Genomic DNA, 22963 nt, shown 5'->3' on the forward strand with positions numbered 1-22963 from the left:
GATGAGCAACTAATCTCAGTGTGACAAACATTTTATTCTATTTTATATGTTTTAGATTCAGCGTTTTAAAATTACAACGTTGGTAATGAGGTAATCTTTTTCAGATGTCCACATTTATATAGCCTGCAAAACAACAAACAAACAAAGACAAACAACAAGTTAAAGTATCATGGATGTGCTTTTTTTAGTTCATCTTCACAATATTTTCGTTTCAGCTCCAGCAGCTACAACGTACCCACGACATTTGCTGCCAAGTCATTAAGTACCATTTAGTTGGGTCCTTCAATTTTCTGGTTCTCTTTTCCAAAGTTGTTACGAATTCTCTTTCAAGCCTTTGCTTGACCTCGTGATGCTTTGAATTTTAAATTAAGCAGTCAAGATGTGATGGAAGTGCAGACTTTCTGTTTTAATTTAAGGGGTTTAACAAAAGTTTTTCAATAAATGCTTAGGAATTAGAGCCATTTTATACATTTATATCACACATTTAGATGATCAAAAGTAACTGGGCGGACATCATTTTATATCATTTCAAAGAAAATCCTTTGCTGTCAATGAATGTCCAGTCTTGAACAAATGGACATCAGTAATTTCTGTGTTTCCTCTATGGAGATGCTTTGCAGGCCTTTACTGCACCCACCTTCAGATGCTGCTTGCTTGTGGGTTTCTGCATTTAGTTTTACTTTTAATAATTGAAAAACATGCTCTGATGTACTGAAATCAGGTGACTGATTAGGACACCAAGGAATATATCATGTCTTTGCCTTAAGAAACTCTTGGGTTTCTTGGGAAACTCTTGTTAAGGGTTATCCATTTGCACTGTGAAGCACTATCTGACTAGTTTTGCAGCATTTGGCTGAATCTGAGCAGAGAGTATATCGCTGTACACTTCACTGTTCATCCTGCTGCTTTTATCAGCAATTACATGATCTATAAACACTAGTGACTCGATTCCACTAGCATCCATAACAGTGCCTCTACTGTGTTTGACAGATGTTACAGTATGCTTCAGGTCATAAACCGTTTCTCTCCATCTCTGTGCTTTTCTTCTCCCATCGCTCTGTTAACAGTTAATCTTGATTTCATCTGTCCAAAGAATTGTTTTTCTTTTTTCGGTGCACGGCTTCCTGTTCCTGAATGTAACCGGTGGTTTTCCTGACTTGTTAGTTGTTGATGCTTAATTTGTACTTCCTGTACTTCTGTCTGCATACAGGAAGTGCTGACTCACATCTTGACATGTGTGTCTTAGAGATTTCAGCAGAAATAAAAACAATGTTTGAATATATGTTGATACCAGAAAGGTCAGGAAGAAAGAGTGGGTGATGTAGAAGACTAATTTTGGCAAGCAGTAGTCATCTCTCTATTCACTCTGCTGCCACTTGCCCAAAATATCAGCTTTGGGCTGAAAAAGTAGTTCACGAAGTGGTGACTGGCCCAAATAGGAGCAATCAATGCTTGACCAAGTACTTTCATTTCATTATGCTTTTTCCCTTCCTAAGTCATGTACCTCTTCATTTTTCTTCAAACTGTCATTTTTAACTCTTGGCCACATTGCTACTGATTAAAAATCTGAAAAAAGTTGGTCCTTGATGCTCCTCTACTGTTAAATATCTGGCATCATTAAGGGTTTTTTTGTGACAGCCCAGTGAGATAAATGCTTTGATTTAATACAACCACCTGAGAGTAAGTTTTAAAGTCATGTTTAAGACTTGATATCTATCCACACAGACTTGATTTGATTTGCTTGTTTTTTTTCTGACTTAGTTTTCTTCCTCTACACACTTTAAATGCTAATTTAACCCCACTGAAACTATACCATGCTTTGGAGTTAAAGAGGCGTTACCTAATACCAGGAATACATATTTAGGAATAGAGCCTCTGTGTGAATCACAGGCCACGGTGAGATTGACTGAGAGGTCACTCTAAATAAGGTCATTTTGAAGTTACCAGAGGACTCCTATCGAGTTGGATGCTTTATATAAACATCATACCACTGTTTCATGATAGCACTGTCACAGAAACATTTCATCTCTTAAAGTGTGGGAGACCTAGAAGTGATGTAATCACTGGTGGGATGTAGGTTTTTGGGCACTTCCTGTAAGCTGTTGGAGATTTGAGGGACAGTCATGTTCTTTCAGCAACCACTTTTTCTCGGATAAAATGCTTTAAATATCACACAGAAATGAGTCTAACAAAAGTAAAACAAAGAAGCACGTCCCAAATATTTCCCTCTTCTGTAGCGACCTTTAACAAGTCATTGCCTTGTTTGTCCTACCTGGCAACCTTCCAGCAGTGACGCTCGGACCGTCTAGCTTGCTGATAGGCTACTTTTAATCTTACTGGGGATGGGCCGATTGTTAAATCACGAATCAATACTTTGATACTTGAGTGCTCGCCATTAGCTGCGTGTAAGTACTGGCTGCAGTATTTTGAAGTATAGTTACTTGATTTTTGTTTATTGTGTTTCTTTTTTTTCTTTGTATTGTCTCGTTATCGTTCACTTGTCATTCATTATTTTCTGTTTGTTTACGGCACTAATTCTAAATGTTAATTAATACTGATGCAGCCGAAGATGCATAACATAATTGTCCCTCTTCCACTTTCTGTCTCCCCCCCTCTCTCTTCTTCATGGTCGACTTTTGAAATAAATTGTCTGTGCCTGAATGCTTGAGCTTTGCTGAGCTTTCCTGTTAGCAATGTGGTGTTTGATTTTCCAGCTGAGAGCCTGGTAGTGTCTGCGAGAGCTACTGTGGGAGAGCGTGCGCGACAAAATGAATGGGAGGCAAGTTCAAATGAGGCTTTGTGTCTGAATCCAATTGTGTATGTTTGAGAGGAAGAGTATTAGCCTTGTGTTTGTGAGCATGTATGTGCAATAAGCGCTGTTACCCTGATACTCTTCCCTCCTTCTCCACAGAGAGAAGTGCCTTCATTCGCTGACCCCTGTGGCTGTTTGGCTCCGCTGAAGCCGCGTGTGCCTCTGCGCCTGTCCATGTCTGCTGGAGCTGCCAGCCACACCACGAGCACCAGGACTGCCATGATTGCCAGCCTCGTCCGCTGAGGCTGTCTCCACATTACTGACACCTCCCTCCTCCCCTCCATCTCTTCCTCTGTCTGCCAGCCAGACCTCTCTCCACCCATGCTACTCAGCCCTCCTCTGTGGAAGTCAAACACGCCACCTTTCTCCGCAGACAGAGGCCGATACTGAAGACACAGCGTTTTTATCGGCTCGTTTTAGCAGAAGAAGATTGTCTCTTTGCTCTCCCCTCCACCGGCCCCTCTCCCCCTCCTCCTCCTCTCCTGCTTTCTTCTCTCCTCCAGCCATGCATCTTTTCATCATGGGCCAACTCGATCGATAATGTGTTTTGCCATTCATCTCACCTGACAGTTCAGCTGAGGAGCAAGCAAGGCACAGGGAGAACTGGTGTGCATGGTGTGGGTGTTTGAAAGAGAGCGATTACAAAGCAGGTCTCTCTGGCCGTCAGCAGCCTAAGCCCTGGGTGACAGGTGCTGAAGGAGCCCCAAACAAACTCTTAGGATGGGCCACAGGTGGTAGACGACAGCAAGGCCTCTTAGGCTTAAATTCAGAGTCAAACCCTGGGGAGAAAACCTGTAAAGTCTGCCTTTTTCCCATGTCCTTTATCTGTACTTTCTCATCATTTTCCTCAGTGTTATTAGAAACATACAGAAATAGACATAACTGCATTTGCTGGATATCTATTACTCTTAATCGACCCCTCCTTCCTGGTTTAAAATGGCGGTGAATGTGACACCGATCCGGGACACAAAGTGGCTGACACTGGAGGTTTGTCGGGAATTCCAGAGAGGAACTTGTTCACGACCAGACAGTGAGTGCAAGTTCGCCCACCCCGCCAAGAGCTGTCAAGTGGAAAATGGCAGAGTCATTGCCTGTTTTGACTCTCTCAAGGTGAGTATGACAAACACCTGTGATGTTCAATCAGCACTGCCCTGTTTTTTTGTTTTTGTGGAGTTTTTATTTTTATTTTTGAGCTTATGCTGCTGACAAGGGTGGTCTGAGAATTGATCAGTTTGTTTAACTCGACTACAAAATAGGCAAAATATTATTTTATTGCTGTGCTTCTTATGACTACATTTGGTTATACTTTGGCAATAGAATGCATATAGATCTGTATAAATACTTTTAAAAGTATGTTTGTGTGTCAGGGTAAGCTGAGATGAGGCCATAATCGCATTAACATCTGTGAATCAGACTCAAAGTTTCCTTTGCAGGCACATAACTCTGGTGCAGGACTGTTGGTTGGCACAAAGTTGCAAAGGATTTTGTGTGATCGTCACATCAACGGGCTGCATGGGAAATAGAGAAGTAGGACAGAATACTGTGTAATTCACGTTTGTATGTAAGTCTGTGGGTATATGTCTGTGTGTGTTATTTTGAGGTCATGCAGCACAGTGGGGTGTTCTCAGAAGGCTCTGTAATTTACTGTCTATTTTTGCCCTGGCACTGAGACAACACACTCCCACTATGCAACTCCTCTCTCCGAGACAGGGGAAGAAAAATCAAACGGCAGAGTGGATGGAAAGAGGGAGGAAAATGGACTGAGCTGAGATGTTGTGAAGAAAACACAAATACATATATTAAGGTATAATAAATGGGGCGAGAATTATTTATCCAATGCTTAAAAGAGATTAAAACGCCCTAGGCGCGAGTAAAGTTTTGATTAAAACTTCCAGAAGAAATGACACAGATATTTATGTCGCAGTGTAGCTTGTCACCAAATCTGTTTATAGGCTTTCAAAAAAATTTACTTAATACATTTTGCAATAAGCTTAACTGCTTTTGTTGTCAGTGTAAGTGGTACGAAAGGTGGACAGAGGACAAAGGTTTGATTTTGGCGACTGGAGACATTGGAGAGGTTTTGCATCTTGACTCATGAGTGTTAGCTCACGGCAGCTAACCACTGTGGTTGGAGAGTTTTCTGATTTTGAGCCAGTTTTGAGCAGAACTGAATCTAGAGCCATGCTAAGATTAGTGATAATGTTTAATGTGTCTGCTTTACAGCTGCCCCCATTGTTGTTTGGCATGTTAGCATACAAATGTTTGCCAGCTAAACACAAAGTATAGCTGAGACTGATGGGAATGTTAATACTTTTACAAATAGAACAAAATCAGTCTAAACAATGTTCAGTCCAAACTAGAAACATCTGCTTCTTGGTGATTCTGGAGGAAATCACCAAGAAGACACAAAACTTACCCTACCACCATAATGTTAGCATAGTTAAAGAATAAACACCTCGTTTTGACATTATACTCTGTATATTGAAATGCAGATACTCTAGGGGAACAAATGCCAACATAAACATTTTGATATCTCAGATGTTATTAATTTGATAAGGAGATGCTGACGTAATTTAATTCAGGCGTTTTTCTTTTGAGATAAAACACAATTTTAAGGAGTCAGATGTGAACTTAGTTAAAGAAAAAGAAGAGAAAATAAGACAGTCAAGGAGGTAAATTTTGATAACACACATATGTAGGTGGAACAGCAGTGCAGTGATTAGCACCGTCTCAAAGCAAGAACGTCCTGGGTTTGGTTCTGCCGGTTTGCTGGGTTCTTCCTCTTGCAGTCAAAAACCACGTTAGGTTAAATATGATTCTAAGTGTGACTGTGAGAGCGAATGATTGTTTCTATCCACCCTCTACCCCAATGACAGCTGGGATAGGAATTCGATTGGTTAAGAAAATTGGATGGATGTATTCTTAAATTTGATTCTGCAAAATGTTATAAACACTCATACACATCGAATATGCAGTTCATTTTTTATTTGATCAACATTAACGAGATTGTGTGTAAAGGCTGTGCAGTGGCTGAGAGCCAAACATGATGGCCGAGAGGTTGTTTTGCATCGAAAGATCATAAAAGTGAACGTACACGGGATAAACACAAGACAAATGTACAACATGCACACACATGCCTCTAACTGCATTCTCATTACTTCATATGTTTCATATGTGTTGAATGCAGAGATATCGGTGAGGTAAATCTCTATATTTTGGCTCCAATGGGCACAATCGTTCTGGATCCTAGAGCTCTGTGTACTCTCTTGTGCACGTCTTGTAATTTGTCCCCTATCTGATTGGCAAGCAGGGTGTTATTCTGTGTAACTGGAGACTTGAGCTGAGAGTCAGTCAAGCAGTGCAGGCCTTGGTTTATACCTGGGGATGGATTTCTTGTTAAGCCAGGCACTGTGTTATTACAGTTATGGGCTGTTTGGTTGAAGCTAAGGTGGCTTGTGTGGGTTTAGTTGGTACAGGTAAGACAGGAATGGATAAGGGGGGCAGCTGGGGCCTTGCATGGATCATGAGAACAGACAGACAGACAGAGCTGGAGAGGGCAAGAGCAGGCGCAGCAGGGAATGCGCAAGGAAGCATAGCACTATGCGCACAGCCCTTCCCTGCTCTCAGTGCCAGGGCATTCCACAGTCTACCTCCCTTCCCTGCCTTCATGACAGAATGATAGATCTGCTTTATCTGCAGATGAATTCATAATACATAGCCAGGCATGGAGAAGGGGCAAGGGGATAAGGGAAGGACAGGCAGGAGAATGTGGATAGAAAAATAGGAGTAAAGGGATGGATGGTGCTAAACGTGGCTTCCCACCCCTGGATAATTTTTCACACCACCCGCCCTTCGGTGCTTTTACAATGCAGGCTAGCAAAGGAAAGGAGGACTTGTAGCAGGAGAAATAGAAAGACGCATGGATAGCTTCCTTAATTTTATCTTCTTTATGTATTGAATCAAGTCTTTCTCAGATTCAGTAAATGCACATTTTATTTTCACATCACAGCCTTGTGAATTCTTACCAGTTGGTCTCTTATGATAATACCTTTATTTATACCTAAACTTCATTCAGCCATTAGGTAATGTCACAAAAATAGGTTTTTGTCAGTGGTGAATATGGTGTAAAGTTCCATTTACGGGGCGTATAACAGAGGATGGACTGATAAAAGCAGACAGGAAATGAGGCAGAGGCTCTTTAGGATTGGCCGATATTACAGTGAGACTGACCCTCATGGCCTGGAACAAAGAATACGATGTTTACAAAGACATGAGGTATCTGTCTGGGTATACAGCACAACTTCAAAATGATTTTATTTAGTTTTAATTTACTATTGGAAGAAGTAATGATAATGTAATGCATTGCTTCTTTACCAGTCTTCAAATGTTTTCAGCCATCATTCTATTTAGAGGTCGTCTACGATAATAAATCAAACAGCATCTACCACTTTGTTCAAATACTCAAAACTCTTCTCTAATAGGTCATTTTTTTCAAGTTTTTCAAATGAACCAGACATGTCTACAACCTGAGTTCTCATTTTTAACAGTGAGTTTCTGTGAGTTGGTGTTCACTTTTGACTTTGCGTGCAGTTGTGTCGTATTGAAAAATTTCTCCGTTCAGCCTGCCAAGCACAGAAGTAGCTTGATGCCATGTCCTGGTGCAGAAATTCCCCTTTAGATGTCATGGCATTGGAGTGACCTTGTATAGTCTCTAAAATGATTTACATTTAAACAGAAAGAGATGCCAGATCAGGATGTACTCACGTGTGCTAAAGAGTCCGTTTCAGAAGATTTGAACAAACAATGTATTTTTGTAACTGTTTGAGAGAATGGAAAAGAGTGGGATATGCTCTTTCTTTTGTCTCCTGCTGAAGGAATTCAACAGCTTGTTGCTATTAACAGCTGGACAGAAAGCTGGTTTCACTGCAAGTGAATAAAAAGCAAATCTGGGGGCATTTAAGCTGCCGAAATACAATAAACTTACCATTGGACTGTGATGGGAAATAGGTGAGAGTGAGCCAAAAAATCCAAAGGGGTTCTGACTGGCTACTGATGACTGTGCTAAAATTATCTGACAGCGAGTTGACTTCCTCAGCAATTTCTTCTCATTAAAACTTCTGTTTTTTAATTGGCCATTGGTATTTATTTTAAAATATTAAACTTGATTCCACTATAAATGTAGTAAATTGGCTTTTTTCTATAAGAAGTTAAGAACCCTTTAAAGCTTGTGTGTGTTGAATAGCTACTTTCAAAGTTACTAAATGATACATTGTTGAAAATGTGTTCTATTCTTAAAAATACATTATTTTAACAGGAAACGTGAGGAAGCTTAGTTTTGCTCTTTGGGGAGCGGGAGTTTTTATAATCACAATTTCACTACAAAGATTTTTTTCATCTTGTACGGAATATATTGTTATTCCATATTTACATGAATTCTAACAAGCCCGCTGAGGATGATCAAATTATTTGTTTCAAAGAAAACAACATTACACACACACACAAAAACTTCAAAGTCCTCACAGACATATATTAGTAGTTTTTAAAGGAAATTCTGTGATGAGAAGGGAGCATTAAATGTTGTATAAGTAATGCATTTTCTCTGCCCTTCTCTTATTTATGCTGGTGGAACTTGAGGTTTGGCAGAAAAAAATGTTACATGAAAGATTATGAAGAGAAAAAGTTATATTTAGTTTGAGTGTATTTGTAATTGTTCCTCACCTTTTCACTGAGTAAACTGCAAGGGCATTGTGTCCTGAATCTGCAGCCTTTCTTTGCCATGTGGTGAATAAATGTGAAAAACAGCATAGTGCGTGCTGTCAAGTTGTTCTCTCTTTCTTGCACAATTTAATATTTTTCTTTTTATTATTAATAGTTTTTGTTGAGTAAACATGCTTGCATGTTACACTAAGCTACAAGTATTTTGGTGGCCTACATTCAAGTTGGTCGAACGTATGGTGTAAATATAGTATATCACAATTTTAACAGTCTGTCAGCAATTTTGTTCTGATGTAATGTTGAATAATGGGCTGTTAGAGGATTTATGGTAATTAACCAATCAGGCAGCAGGGATTTCAATTCTGACTCTTTGTACAAAGCCAGAAAAAACATCTTATAAAGAATGTGTTTATAGAGGGGTGCTGGTTTGATTTAATTTGACTTGCTCATTGTGTTCAAAACTATAGTTACCAGAAAGAAAAAGGCAAAAGAAAACTAACATAGACAAAGAGAAAGTTCAGCAATGAAAGATCAAACACTGTTTGAAGTCCTGCAATCCTTTTGTCTCAAGTTTTATGGCCAGTGTGGGGTCTGACTTTTATTAGGTAAGGACATATTTAGATTTGGCAATCCAGGGGATGTTCATTTCACACTTGAGCCAAACCCCAGTGATGTGTCACATAAAGCCCTGGAGAACCAGACGGCCTACAGCTGAGCACACAAGTGCCGTTCCTTCCTGGATCTTTTCATTCAGCAGAGCATTTGAAGTATATTCTCCAAGATGCTGTTTGTTTGACCCAACGCAGCCAAGTTCTTAACTGAAAGTTTGGCCTGTAAATGTGCATTTATTGTCTGAGCTTAATAAAGTCCTGCCACTGTTTATGCATATTAAATGTTCCACGCACACATTTAGCATTCAAGATTATACCAGTGATTCCACGTGTACTTGAGATATGGTGACTGTATTATTGCAATAACACAGAGAATCCTTTGCTATCATCACACCAATGGTGATGTGTGTTATTACCGCCATAAACACCAGAGTGCCTGTTCAAGTGCATTAAGGAAGCGATAGAGTGGCGCAAGCAACAAGTGAGGTTATTACAATGGTTTCTTGTAAAAAGCAAAAGCTTCGTAGGCACTGAAAAAACCCACAGAAGCTCATGTTAATATTTAAAAAAGGTTAGCTGTTATCAGAGTCGCTGGGATGTGGCTGTAGTCTACAACAAGGTCTGATTTCTGCTGAATCCTTACTTAAAAAAACAGACTTTGATGTACCAACCAGTGGGGACTAAATAAGCACATTCTAATCAAATAAGATGGAGTATTATTATGTTTGTTTAAAGTCGCCCAAAGGACCTTAATAATTCATGCAAGATAGTCAGTGGAAAAAAAACCCACTTTCCAGCTTTGGTAAACTCATTATCCTCTGAACCAACAACGCTGATGTATTTGTGTTGTAAAGCTCTAGTGTTTGAATCAATACTGTATGCTTAGTTTGCGATATACAAATATATTTACGCAATGATCACCTGGTGTCCCTGTCACAGTGATCAGTGTTTAAAAGCTACACTCAACAGTCACACATACATCGCCACATTGCGGAGACACACAAGCCAGCAGCATTGGGAAGGTATAGTGACCTACATAGCTATACTGTATACCTCAAAGTCCTTGAAAACGTTTTCAAAAATGTAAGGGGTGAGCAAGAGCGGGCGAGAGGAAAGCAACGAGAACAGATAACAGCAGAGTAGACTAGGCAATATATATTGAGATGAGAGCCCGGCAGAAAACAGAAGGAGAGGTGTGAGCGTGTGTTAGTGTGTAGTCCACAGAGGGATGCAGTATATTGAATAAGGACTCTTTGAAAAGGAAACGTACTCCGACAGAGTTAATCTGCTCTGTATCTGTATTCTCCTGCCATGCTCTGCGCTCTCATCCTCTCCTCTCATTACCTCTGTTAATCTGTCTCTACTCAACCCATCCCACCCTCCGTCCCTCTTTCTCCCCTTTCTTCTTCTTCTTCTTTTTTTTTTACCTTACAGGCATCCCAGACACTTTCATTTCCATTTCACACACAGCGATTTTATCTTTTATCACTTTTCATCATATTTTGGTGAGACATTTGTTTGTCTGGGGCTTTATTAGTTAGACGATGGACAAAATTTAAGCGTCTTTGTAATGTTATCTTTGGCCTTCCGGGGACCAGAGTTATGGTGTAATATTTTTACATAAGTTTTATTTCTTTTATATATATATTTTTTTAATTAGAGTGCAGTTTTTAGTTTGTTTCCAGGCTGTTTGCTCATTTCACTGTAATTACTTCAGTAATCTACAATCATTATGCTTTTTTGCATATTTAACATATTTTAGTAAACGAGCTTCTTTTTTTGAGTAATCAGTTGCTGGGCAAACACAGGTGAGCATTGTTAGCAGATGCTGTGTCCTGGCATTTGGGAGCTCCCATTACACTTTGAAAAATTAAGGAAGTGAAAGCTAGTTAGTCTAGATTGCTAAAATTAGCAGTGATTCCCATTAGACTTTACACTCTGTGGCAAAAACACTTATGTCAAGGGCTGCTTCACTGCAGAAAATTAGAGTGAAATAAATTAGACTGTATTTTTTATTTTTTTTTACCAAGTAAGTGTGCAGAACAAGTTACATACCAGAGAGTATTTGCTGATTTTCTAGCTGATACAAATTTCCGTTTGACCCCAAAGTCACCTTTCGGTCACTGTGGGATCATCAGTACTTTTATACTTCTGTTTGTTTCTTACGGTTTCTGCAGATCCATTTTTATATTGTCTGGTCTTCCTAAGCAGGATATACTATATATAATCTTTCACACATATTGGCCTAAGAGAGACTTTTATTAGCACATTGCCGTGAACTGAGGAGTGAAAACACGCAGCCAGCAGCTATTAACTTTGTCTGGCTATATTCATGAGCAGGTCCTCCCTTGAAACGTCTCCTCTAAATGTCTCTCTGTCCTCAGAGAGGCCACCATTACATCCATCTGTGGATACACTGCATCAGCATAGACGCACGTACGCACACACACACATCCATCTTTAAACATGCTGCATCAGCATGGAGACATGACACAACAACACCAGAGCCAAAATATATACAAGGGCATTCAGGAATAGCCTCCCAGCTCATGGAAACTTCCCTCTTTCACCTTTTGGCACCCTTCATTTTTCAACTTGTGATCTTTCTTTGCGTATTTCTCTACAAATATGTGTGTCATTCTTCCTGCATTGCGTATGCGTACTTCTGCATGTGTTTTCTTAACAAACTGGAGGGCCCTGGACATTTAGAAAGTCTGAAGGTAACATCATATCTGCGTGCTGAGTCGTGATGTCCCATTGCTATTGCTGCTCCTGCTGCTAGTGCTGTTGTGGATAGAATATCTAATCAGTTATGGCGCGATCCATTCGTGTTAGCCTGTCTCGACTCCCCCCATCCCCGTCCCCCGTCTCACCAAACTAACTCATCGTCTTTCTCCGCGTGTGCTGATCGCTGTCCCTCCTCCTCTTCCACCTCCTCCCCTTTTTTGACCTCACCTCTCTCTATCTTCGGGCTCCTTTCAAAGCTCTCCATTTGTAATTCTTTCAGGTTAATGTAATAAAACAAACATTTAAATTAGACTGCAGACAAGTAAGGTGTACGGGGGTGGAGGGTGAAGTAAATGGAGAGTGGAAGCAACAGAACATTAATTCACCCCAGGACAGAGAGTCATCTGCCAACTTGTTTTCCTGCTTCTGTCGATTGGCTGCACCGTAATTCTGCCTACCCCCGTCTTTGCTCCATCTCCGCTTCTCTCTATCCGTCACTGACCCCGCACTCTTCATCCAATCGCACCAGTGCGGGGATCGTGCAGTAGCTCTTCTGAAGTGTAATCATTCACTTTCAGGTTCCAACACATAAACACACAAACTGACATGAGCAACAAAGACTTACTCTCGCCTGCAGACACCCACTCACACAATGACACAAGCACACTCGCTGATCTCAGTAAAGCACAAAGGGTCCTGAAAAATAATAAGTATTCACCTCAGGTAGGTGATCACGATAGAGTGGCTTTGGTGCCTGGTTAATGATATTGCAGGCTAGAGCAGGCAGGAAACTGGAGGCTGGGCATGTCTCACGCTGTTGTGTCATTGGACATTTTTGAAGTGATTATGTCGTCACGGAAGCCACGGCAGGATAGCTCGCAAATCACAACGCATTGGAACAGAGAAATTAGAATCATGGATGATCAAAGTGGAAACAAAGGCAGACGTGTTGTACGGGCAGTCTGCAGCACTGCTTCCAATAAGAGGCTGATAGTTGTGGTGTTGTGTGAAACCAAACTGGATTGAAATGAATGTCTCCACACGACAAACTGTTGTGTCTTTGAAAATTGTTTTTCATCTACAGTACTGTGCATTTTCTAGGACAATGAGAAATAGGTGCAGTGATTGAAACAAACTACTTTTAGCTGCTCCCGGGTCACATGAAACATGTAAAAACACAGATTAAGACATAGTATATAAGGCAAAAACAGAGGTTATACAATTTTAACAAGTCAATATTTGGTGTGAACAGTTTTATTCTCCAGTGTGTAGTAGTTAACACACTTGTTTAGCAAGAGAAAGGTCTCTGCTTCGATTTTAGCTGGAGACACACATGCCCCTTGGGGTTGGGTCAGGAAGGGCATCTGGCATAAAAACTGAAATCAAACATGCAGAGCTACTTGCTGTGGTGTCCCCTTGTGGCAAGCAAGCAGTTGAAAGTAGCTTAGACTTCAACGCATCCTGAACACTTTTAGCAAAGCTTTCTCATTTTCCAGCCTTCTTGAAGGACATTCAAAACTCCTCTTTGGATGTTGGCTGCCTTTTATTTCATTCTAGGGTCAAGATGATCCCACAGTGCTTCAATAATGTTGAGGTTCTGGGGAGGCCAATCCGTAACTCATAGTGTTCCCTTTTATGTTTTTCTATCATGGTTTGCAAACATGCATGCATGGCATTATGTTTGGGATCATTGTCATTATTAACATTTTACTTCTAAACAGCTGGTGTTAACACTGAGCCCATACTGCATACTGTTGCTGTCTTATTGTTACGCTTAGGGAGTATAGACTCAGTGCATTTGATTACAGGATGAAAACAAAACAGTGTCTTGGCTAATTAGGCTAATTGCTAAAAACGTCAAAGCCTCACTGAAAGACAAGAAATGTATTTGTGTAAGCAAACCTCGGATCCTAACAATCAGTATTGATATCAAAAAAATAACTTATAAAAACAACATATGCATTACTCATTAAAAAGGTATTTTTTGATTGTTATTCATATTATTATTATTTTCACAAACATTTGACAAAAAACTAATGGTTAACATCCTTAATGTGAAGACATATTAAATTAGAAATGGTTAAGCCTGATATTTTGAAGGGATTTACTGACCAGCTACGCTTGGTGACTACTCTTAGCAGAACCAAACCTTAGCTGCGCTCTCTGTACAACCTTCAGTTCTGAAATACAACAAGGACTTTTAAACACAACATTTACATTAAACAGCATAGATATTAATTAGGGTTTTATTTTTTCACCTTCTAAAAAGGCCAACTAAGCAACACATTTGACAAATAACTAAATTATTGGTACAAGAACTGAATGGCAAGATACAAGAGGTATGAAAAACTGCCTCTAAAGTTTCCTAACTCCCGAGCATCCTAAGAAAAATGTTTGCAGATATCCAGTTTCTTAGCCATGAAGTCCAGCCGAATTAATGCAAGTAAGAAAAAATATTTACAGCAGCTGCATGCGCATTTTGCTGAACATGTTAAACATACTTCTGTGTTAGATTTGTAATTTGTTTAAGTGCTACGATCGTGTATTCCTGCCAAATGACCTCCATTCCCAATGGAGCGCAGTAAACAAGATTCAGCTGAGTATGATTGCTGTCTTTGGCGTCTGTCATTGGCGTATTTGTCGTTTTGTTTTTTGGGGGGTTTTTTGCCTCGCAGTTATAAACATGCATTCATGAATTTACTTATTGCCCTCATCTCTCCTTCCTTTAATTAGAAAATAATCAGAGTTGGATGAGAGCTTCATTAAATCTCATCCTTGAGAGCCGTCAGCCACAAACACAGGAGTGGGATATTCATCACGCTTGTGAAAAGAACTCGGATTCCTCCCCTCACTTTGTTTTCTTTGCTCGGAGATAGAGTGTTGGTTGGGAGGACAGCGTCAGCAGACTTAGAGGAGTGACCAAGCGATCAAGTCAGAGAAACAAAGGGTTTTAATGGACGGGAATGAAGAGGGTGGGAGGGAAGTACAGAAAGTGAAAGAGTAGGGAAAAGAGGAGGAGAAAATGTGTGTGAGAGAGAGATCTTTAGAGAAGTGCTAATTAACAGAAACCACACTGTTTATCAGCACTTTGTCGCCATGCAGTATTGATCCTTCGTGACCATTATGGAGCGGATGTTTGGCTGCTTTCAGCACGGCTCTTCTCTCTTTTTCTTCCTACAAAGACTACCTGTAAAACCCACCCGGAAACATGCAACTCATGCAAACCTGAGCAAATGAACACATGAAATGAAATAAAACAAGTAAACAATGACAAATAAAACAAGGTGAGATGACGCAATGAGACTGTGTCATTTGCAGAAAATGTCTGCATCACCAGTTGCATCATCGTGACATAAAAGACACCGAGAGTGTAATCCCTGCAGAGACACGGATGAGACACGAGGGTGGCGTCAGAAAGGAAAAGAGACTGTGTAGCAAGGAAATAAAGTGAAAGACAGTGAAAGAGTGATGGACAGAAATCAAATTATGTCACATGGACAATGATGGAGAGGTCGAGAAAAGGGAAGTGCAGGAAGATGGTGTGCAGATGGAAGGAAAGTAATAACAGAGAAAGGGAGTGCGGAAGTGAACGGGAGTGGTGCCAGTCGGCTCTTCGGCATGTGCAATATTGAAGAATGTCTGTAATATCCCTTTATTGTTATAGTGCATGTTGCAGGGCTTGCTGTTAGACATTGTGATTCTTCAGGAGGCTTTAACCGGATTACATCGGTATCAGGCTCAGCCATCAGAAGGGCTACAGCAGCTGTGTTGTGTTGGGTCTGCTGACAGCTTGCTGTCTGTCACCGCAGTGTCTACCACCGCAGCTTCCCTGCTGGTATTTTAAGTCTAGACTGGACTACATGTCCTCACAAATATTTGATGTGAATGACATCTAGAGTGCAGTCAGATCCTTATTTTCTCAAGCAAGCTTTTTTCATGTAAGCTCCTGTATAAATTCTGTTCAGTTTTAGCCCGAATTTGTTCATACTTTTTTCTTTCTAATTGGCTTTGTGGATGGACAACATTACGTTTTGCGACTACAGCGGGATACAATACGTGGCAGTGGCACCTCTGACAAGATGAGTCCATTGTGAGAGAGGCTTAGAGAAGGTGATCAGCCTGTCCAGCGTGTCCCCGCTCTTTGCTGAAGTGGTACAAGCCGACTTTGATCAATGTGGATCGATGTGGATGAGTGTGCAGCCGGAAGGCGCTATGTGAAGACGGAGGGGGGTGATGGCCCTTTGCTCTGCTGTGCACAGTGTGTGTGGGAGAGAATTAAGACACATTGTGTCATGCTTTTCTACATGATATATCACCCCAACAGAATACATCCTTAACCCGTGACTCCATCTCAGTCTTTGTCTCTATTCTTTCTGCCCGTCTTTTACTTTTGCTCCCTTTTGGCTCTTTACAGGAAAAAGACACTCTGTGCTGAATGCTCCTTTCCTGTAGAGAAGACAAGATTCTGAGGGGGGAAAGACGCCTATTTATCAGTTTTCTAAACAATTCTTACTTTTGTTCTGAGTGTTCTTGGGTAGTGCACATGGGAAACGGGTAACTTCATCATGAAACCATTATGGAAATAGAAGGAATATACTGAATAGCTAATTCCTTTTTACTGTTGTGCTTATTTTCTTTTTCTTTTCCCCCAACAATGCCAAAACTCGTCATGTATCCCAAAGGCTTCAGTTTAAGGATTTCCAGCTCTGCAGTTGTTGATGATACAAAGGATTACATGCTGTATTACTGTTGTTTCCTTTGTACTTCCCTTCTATTATTAATATAATCTTTGGAGAAAAGCATTTGGCTACGCTCCTCGAGTGTGTGTGCTTTAAGAATGCCCGTGCATCATTTTGTGTGTGCTTGCAGTGGGTGTATCATCACTCTGTGGAGTAATGAATGCTAATCCTCTCTTATCTGCTTTAACCTCAAGGCAATGACACTAGCTGCTGATGCCAGTACAGTGACACCCTTTGTTGAAGGAGTATGTGTGAGCGTGAATGAAGATGTGCCACACATGGATGTAAGAAGAGATGTCTCTACTAGCATTTGACAACTTGCCCACAGTTTTTCACACTCTGAAGCTTTAGGTTGTGGTCTTGTGATTATCTGCCATGTCCCCCATGACTCATCAGAGGAGCTGAATAAAACATTCCAGCCAGCTGACTTTACTGCATCTGATCTTGACTCATAAAAAAAGAACAGTCATTTGATATTAAGGCCTTCTTCAGGTCATTATGCAGAGAAGGCATCGAACTGTTCTTCTTGCTCTCCAGCGACCAGGTCAAATGCAGTTTTCACTGGCTGAGAGCAGCGCTCTCTGTTGCCCGTCTCCTGTTGCCAACAGCATCTTTTGTTTTCACTTCGGAGCCACTTTATGTAGCTGCTAAAGATCACAGCACAAACCAAAGGCAGCTGCCATTCTTTGTCAGCAAGCATCTTTTGTTCATTTACAAGGACAACTCCATCTTTTTTCCCCCGCCTTGAAATAGAGTCATAAGCAAACAATTAAAAAAAAAAAAAAACCTCTTTAGCCCACCTCTTAATGAACACTTAATGACAATAAGTGTAAAGCAATTTAAGCAGAGTGAAAATTGATGGAGAGCAAGATATGAGAAGAGGGGGAAGGTTTAGATGAAGAAAATCCAAAAAAAGAACAGAGGTCCTTCCCCAGCAGCCAGTGACGCCCATACAGTATAACTGCAGAACGAGCGTTACAACGATGGGCAGGAAATAATTAGGTCTAAAAGCTGTTGAATCCTGTCTGCCTGTTCAACAGTCTTCCATTAAGCCTGTTTTAATGGGTCTGCTCTTTGCCTGCCTTTTTGACAGAGTGAATGGGAGATAAAACTGAATTAGACTAAACTTTAAAGATTGTGAATAGGGAACGCTCAGACAGAGAGTGAAGGAGAGATAAAGGCCGAGAGAAAAAGATGAACGGATGGAGGAAGAGGGTTAATTGAAAGAGAAATAGAGAAGAAGGGCCAGATCTCAGGGGCTGTGGGGTGGTCTCTCTCGCCTCTCTCTGCATTGCTGTCTATATGTGTGTATATGTGTTTGAAAATGTGTGTATTTGTCTGTCCGAGGGGAGATAGCGTTGTAGACTAAATGAGAACAAAGCTAATTAGGGACTTTGCCTTACCCAACTCTACAATGACGTTCCCGCTGGAGCCAAGATAACACTTCCCACCTATAATGCAGCCGAGAGGGTCAGACGCCCCAGAGACTTTTTTTATTTGAACGTTTTCATCCCGCATTTTAAAGCAGATTCTATAAGCAAGTAGGGCTGTGCGATATAACCAAAATCTCATATCCCGATATTAAGACATCTATCGTCCGATAACAATATAAATCACAAAAATGTAACATTTTCTGTAAATTCTGTGAATCTCGGGCAGCTCGACTTGTGGGAAGTGTTTCCAGCTGGGCGTCATGTACTTGGAGTCGAGTGTTTTAACCAATGCATGAAATTATACATTTTTAGACATAGGTTGTAACGGCCGCCGTTTTCTTTGTGAGTATTTATTACACAGCGTGCTGCGGGGAAAAGCCTGTTCTGTTTGAGTCTATGGTTTATTTTTTAGCACCTGACTGCTCTTTTTTGCTTCTCATCCGTAAATACTCTAGATCTTTCACGTGATTCAGTTTATTTTTGAAAAGTCTCAACAGGATCTTGAGCTTTATTGTGAAAGGTTTATGTGAAAATAACGACAACGCATAAAAACAAGCGCTTGTCTGTAGTGTGGTTATATTAAATATAAAAGAAAGAGAGAACTTTAAGAAATTAATATAGCCACTACAGTGACCATCAAAACGATGAAAAAATATTGCCGTAAACAGTTTATTTTGCGACACCACGAAACAAATGATAGCGTAAAATGAAACGATAGACGTTTTTATATCGTCATCCGATATATATCGTTATATCGAACAGCCCTATAAGCAAGTGAAAAATAAAATGAAGAAGTCTGAGCTGTGTGATTTTAGTAAAAGGAGCATAGTGAGCAAAGATGAAAAAAGGCTCTGCTGCTGACGTTTCATTTAATCCTTTTTTTTATTTCTTGGGTGCTAATGCTGACTTTTTTTAACCATGCTCGTGTTCACTTTCAGACCGGTCAGCAGCAGATACAGAAGGTATGCCTTATCCTCATTTGCCCGGCCTCAAGGGAGTCTAATGATTACATGGTATACACTCTCTGAACCAATTCCAGTGCACTCCTTTAGTTGTCGGGTGGCCCACTGTGAAATAAGTCAGTACTGGTGGTAAAATTGCAATGCCACTGTAATTCCTCAGACGTTTCTGTCCACTTCATGTGATTTCAGCAAGTGCCTGTTTCTTGATCATCTGTTTGGAGACTTTCATTCATTTCCTCACAGCAAAATGGAAAGAATTTCAAAATCTGTCCTGCATGGGATCTGTTTTTTTTTTCATGATTAAATCCAGACAATCTTAACAAAAAAATCCTACCAAATCCTAATTCTAGGCTTTTATCATTAGTTTTTGATATTTTGATTGATGTGATTTAGCCTGTGTATTCAGAGCAAATAAAAGAAGCACTGGGATTTGTGAGCTCTCTTTGTATCTTACCTTGAAAATGGACTGATTAATGCAGAGCATAATATTAATTTAAAAAAAGGAGAATGATAGCCAGTAATAAATGAATCAAAATGTCAAATGCTCCTTTGACATGAGCTACTTGAGTTAGATATGTCCGTCATGTATGGTAATAGATCACAAACTCAGAGCAGTTCAGCTCAGCAGCAGCAGAGTGTTGTCATTAGCCACGGGGGCTAATGATTTTGCCCCGCCATTAACTTCCTGCACTAATGATTTTGTACCAACGTCCACCCAAAACATGCTAATACTCTGTGTGCTATTGGGCAATGTAATTGGTGTTTTGGCTAATTGAGCACTGCAGCTAAAAGCTTTCCTCGGATTCTACGTCAGCCGTGACGTTCGGTGGTATTCGTCCGCTGTTATGTTCCATTACTAGTTTCTACCAGGTGTGTTGCGTCACCTCGTCTATCATTGTCTGTGATTCTTTTGTCCACACGTCTATCTTTGTCGTTGTCTCAACGGCTTATCCCTCTGCCCAGTTAAATGAGATTTTAAGGTCATTAACTGATCCAGGCTAATATACTAATGCACCTGGGGTGTTCCAGATTTAATAAATGATTGGATCGAGATAATGAGACTTATATAGCCGGCTGGTATTAGCTATGGAACAGGGAGAGGTGGAAAAAGGGAAGGCAATGAAAACAGGATGTTTTTTGTCTCCGAAAAACATGTTTGTCATCGAGTTTACCTGCTAACATACTGCCTGATTTGCCAGTGGTTTGCAGCTGAACTGTATTGCTTAATAAAATTCTGTTTTAGAGTGTGTACGTGTGTCTGTGGGGTGTATGTGTGCGCGTACTAACAACATTGGCTTGTCTGGCAGCACTCTGAGTCCTCAGACAGGCTGTTCTTTGTACCGTATCTGATGTCATATTTTGTCTGACGTATGCTTGCCAACAGGAACCTTTGGTCAGGAAAGCACATGCACCAGAGTGCGTGTCTGCGTGTGAGCTTGTGTATTCTCCCCACAGCCCTCAACCAGACGGCACTTTCTTGATTGATGCTTGTCTTTGGGAGCAGGAGGGAAAGGCAGTTCCACTGAGAGAGAATTAATAATGCAAAGGGACTTGGAACGGTGGCCGTCCAGACTTAAGCTCTACAGTTGTCACACTGGTCACGGTGTTCACGGTGCAGCCGTGGTTTGAGGGGAGCTCAGGCACACCGAGAGGAGAGACAGAGTGAAAATGCGGAAAAGATCAGAGGCTGTTGGATTATGTTGAAATGAGTCATTCTGGATGGGTAGATTAAAAGATCATTCAGAATCAGTGTGTGATTACGGGAGTGAACGCGCAGAAGGACTTTGTGGAAAGCAATGTGCCGTTCAGCCCTTTGGAGGATATACTGTAGATACATGCCAACAAAGGCACAGCCGAAATCACTTGCACAGACCACTTTGATTAATATTAATATGAAAAGCACACTCTGCATCTGTGTCTCTGTCTGTCTCACTCCCTTTTGCTTTTCTGTAGCTCTCTCTGACTGTCTGCCTTCTACTTCTTCTGTTCTTGTCTTTGCCTCTGTTGCCAATCTCTGAGAGGAGTTCTGCCACAGGTTTTATTCACTGGAATTCCTCAGGCACATCTTTCAGAGAGCTGTCAAAGCACCGCAGGCAACAAGTAAGACCGACATTGCGCGTTTCAGATCACAGTGCCCCAAAACATTCACATGTACGCAAAAATAGTGATTCGATGACTTCGTAAACATGTGGGTCAGTGTCTTGACCCTTGATCCCTTTATGTATATAATACATTTTAAGTTCAATTAAATTATATTTATATAGTGCCAAATCACAACAGCAGTCGCCTCAAGACACTTTATATTTGAAGGTAAAACCTCTACAATAAAATGATCAAATGATTCACTTTTAGCAAACACTTGGCAACAAAGGGGACAAAAATCTCCCTTTTAACAGGAAGAAATCTCAGAACCAGGGGATGATGGGAGCGAGACATGACAAAAAATACACTTACATTTGATGATAAAATAAAGCAGCAGTTAAAAAAACATATTGACAGTAATTACTGCTATGGAATAGTAGTATTAATAATACAACAACAACAACAACTACTACTACTACTACTACTACTACTACTACTACTACAGCAGTAATAATTTATATAATTCCTGAAATTAAATTGTTTTATTCCTTCTTATAAATACATGACATACTTAGGAAAAAACAAAAAGCAGATAATTACCAATTCTGTGCCCCACAAGTCACAACCAAGGGTCTCCTTAAGATTAAAGATTTCAGAATAAAATCTTTTCATATCCACTTACTTATCTATCACTGCATGCTGACACAAATTGATTTGTTGATCTTTGTACCGGCTTCAGTCACAGAATTATTACAACGGTGTGCAATAAACTTGCGATCTTGAAATGGCTTGAAATGGCCATGTTAAAGTTAGGGACCTGGTCTATGACGACTCACAGTCATGTGCCGTTTTCAGAGAGAATTTGGTACGTCAAGACGGTGATAAAACAACAGAGACAGTCAGCAGACTGACTGTCTCTGTTGCTCTGAAACTACATAGGTACTTGGCAGCCATGCTATTATATAGGAATATAACCAGAACTTAAACACCTTGCATTTAAATGAATTAAGTCCGCTGTTGGAAAGAGACTCATCACAGACGAGTTTTGCTCATCTGGGCAGATTGATTGGAATCTGGTAACAATTTGTTGTATTTATTAAGTTAGCAAGCAATTTGGTAAGCAATTATTTGTAAACATTTTCCAATCTGTGTGAGAGGAACTGCAGTTTCTACAAGGATTGCGACTGCACCTTGTGACCGAAGGTGGTTGCCCAGACGTTGAGGATGTTGCACTCTCGACCAAGACTCAAATTTTCTGGGTTAAACTGCTGGGTTAAACTCACAATCTGGAAATCAATCAGTTTATCTACTGACTTATAAGTTATTATTACTTATGACTTATTGCCTCTGTGGGTTTCAGAAACTCTCAGTGTAGCTGTCGAACATCTTGGCCAAGACTTCCTTGTTACTTACTGTGGCGGAGCTGCAGGGGAGGTTTGGTACTGTGAGCTCAAGGGACAGTGTCAGGGAGGTTCGAGGGACAGGTGTGCATGATAAAGCTAATGAGATTTCTCCCCTTTATATAGTGAAGCTGAAGACCAGCTGGAAAATTGGTACTGGGTGCCGAACCAGAATAACCTGCATGTGTGGAACTATAATAAACACGGGAGAAATCTGGTTTAATGAGGTTAAGGGGATTTTTAAGAACAGATTGCTCTATTCTCCATACACCTTAATAGTGAAAAGTGATTTCCTGTCTTTAAAGTGCTAACCATTTAACTATTCTTTGCTGCAACTAAAATATTGGGAAGGTAAATTGGTTCAAGTGTTAGAATCTGGATTTGAGGAATAGCTACCTTCATTATTAGGAGAGTGAACCAAACATGTGAAACTTGCTTAATTCTTAAGAAGAAAGAATGGGGCAGGGAGTTGCAGAGAACTG

The 22963-nt window shown here is 40.5% G+C and overlaps 2 protein-coding genes across 6 annotated transcripts in view; one reads left to right on the forward strand and one right to left on the reverse strand.

Annotated features, from left to right (window-relative positions):
* The window catches only part of LOC102783319 (succinate receptor 1-like), a 55426-nt gene extending 52000 nt beyond the window's left edge, over window positions 1–3426 (reverse strand). Inside the window, exons 1-2 of the mRNA XM_087851638.1 lie at window positions 3376–3426; window positions 2884–3198 (exon numbers count right to left, since the gene is read on the reverse strand). Of these exons, the coding sequence (XP_087707764.1) occupies window positions 2884–3198; window positions 3376–3426 (366 nt within the window). The remainder of the gene's footprint in view (window positions 1–2883; window positions 3199–3375) is intronic.
* LOC102800179 (muscleblind-like protein 1) overlaps window positions 1–22963 on the forward strand; it is a 66745-nt gene that overhangs the window by 19374 nt on the left and 24408 nt on the right. For all 5 annotated transcript variants that reach the window (XM_006795301.3, XM_087851021.1, XM_006795300.3 and 2 more), the window contains exon 2: window positions 2912–3922. In XM_006795301.3, coding sequence (XP_006795364.1) covers window positions 3749–3922 — 174 coding nt within the window. In that variant the 5' untranslated portion in view covers window positions 2912–3748. The remainder of the gene's footprint in view (window positions 1–2911; window positions 3923–22963) is intronic.

This window comes from Neolamprologus brichardi, chromosome 14, assembly GCF_056152115.1.
Source record: "Neolamprologus brichardi isolate AB-2024 chromosome 14, ASM5615211v1, whole genome shotgun sequence".
In the NCBI taxonomy this organism is placed as follows: Eukaryota; Metazoa; Chordata; class Actinopteri; order Cichliformes; family Cichlidae; genus Neolamprologus; species Neolamprologus brichardi.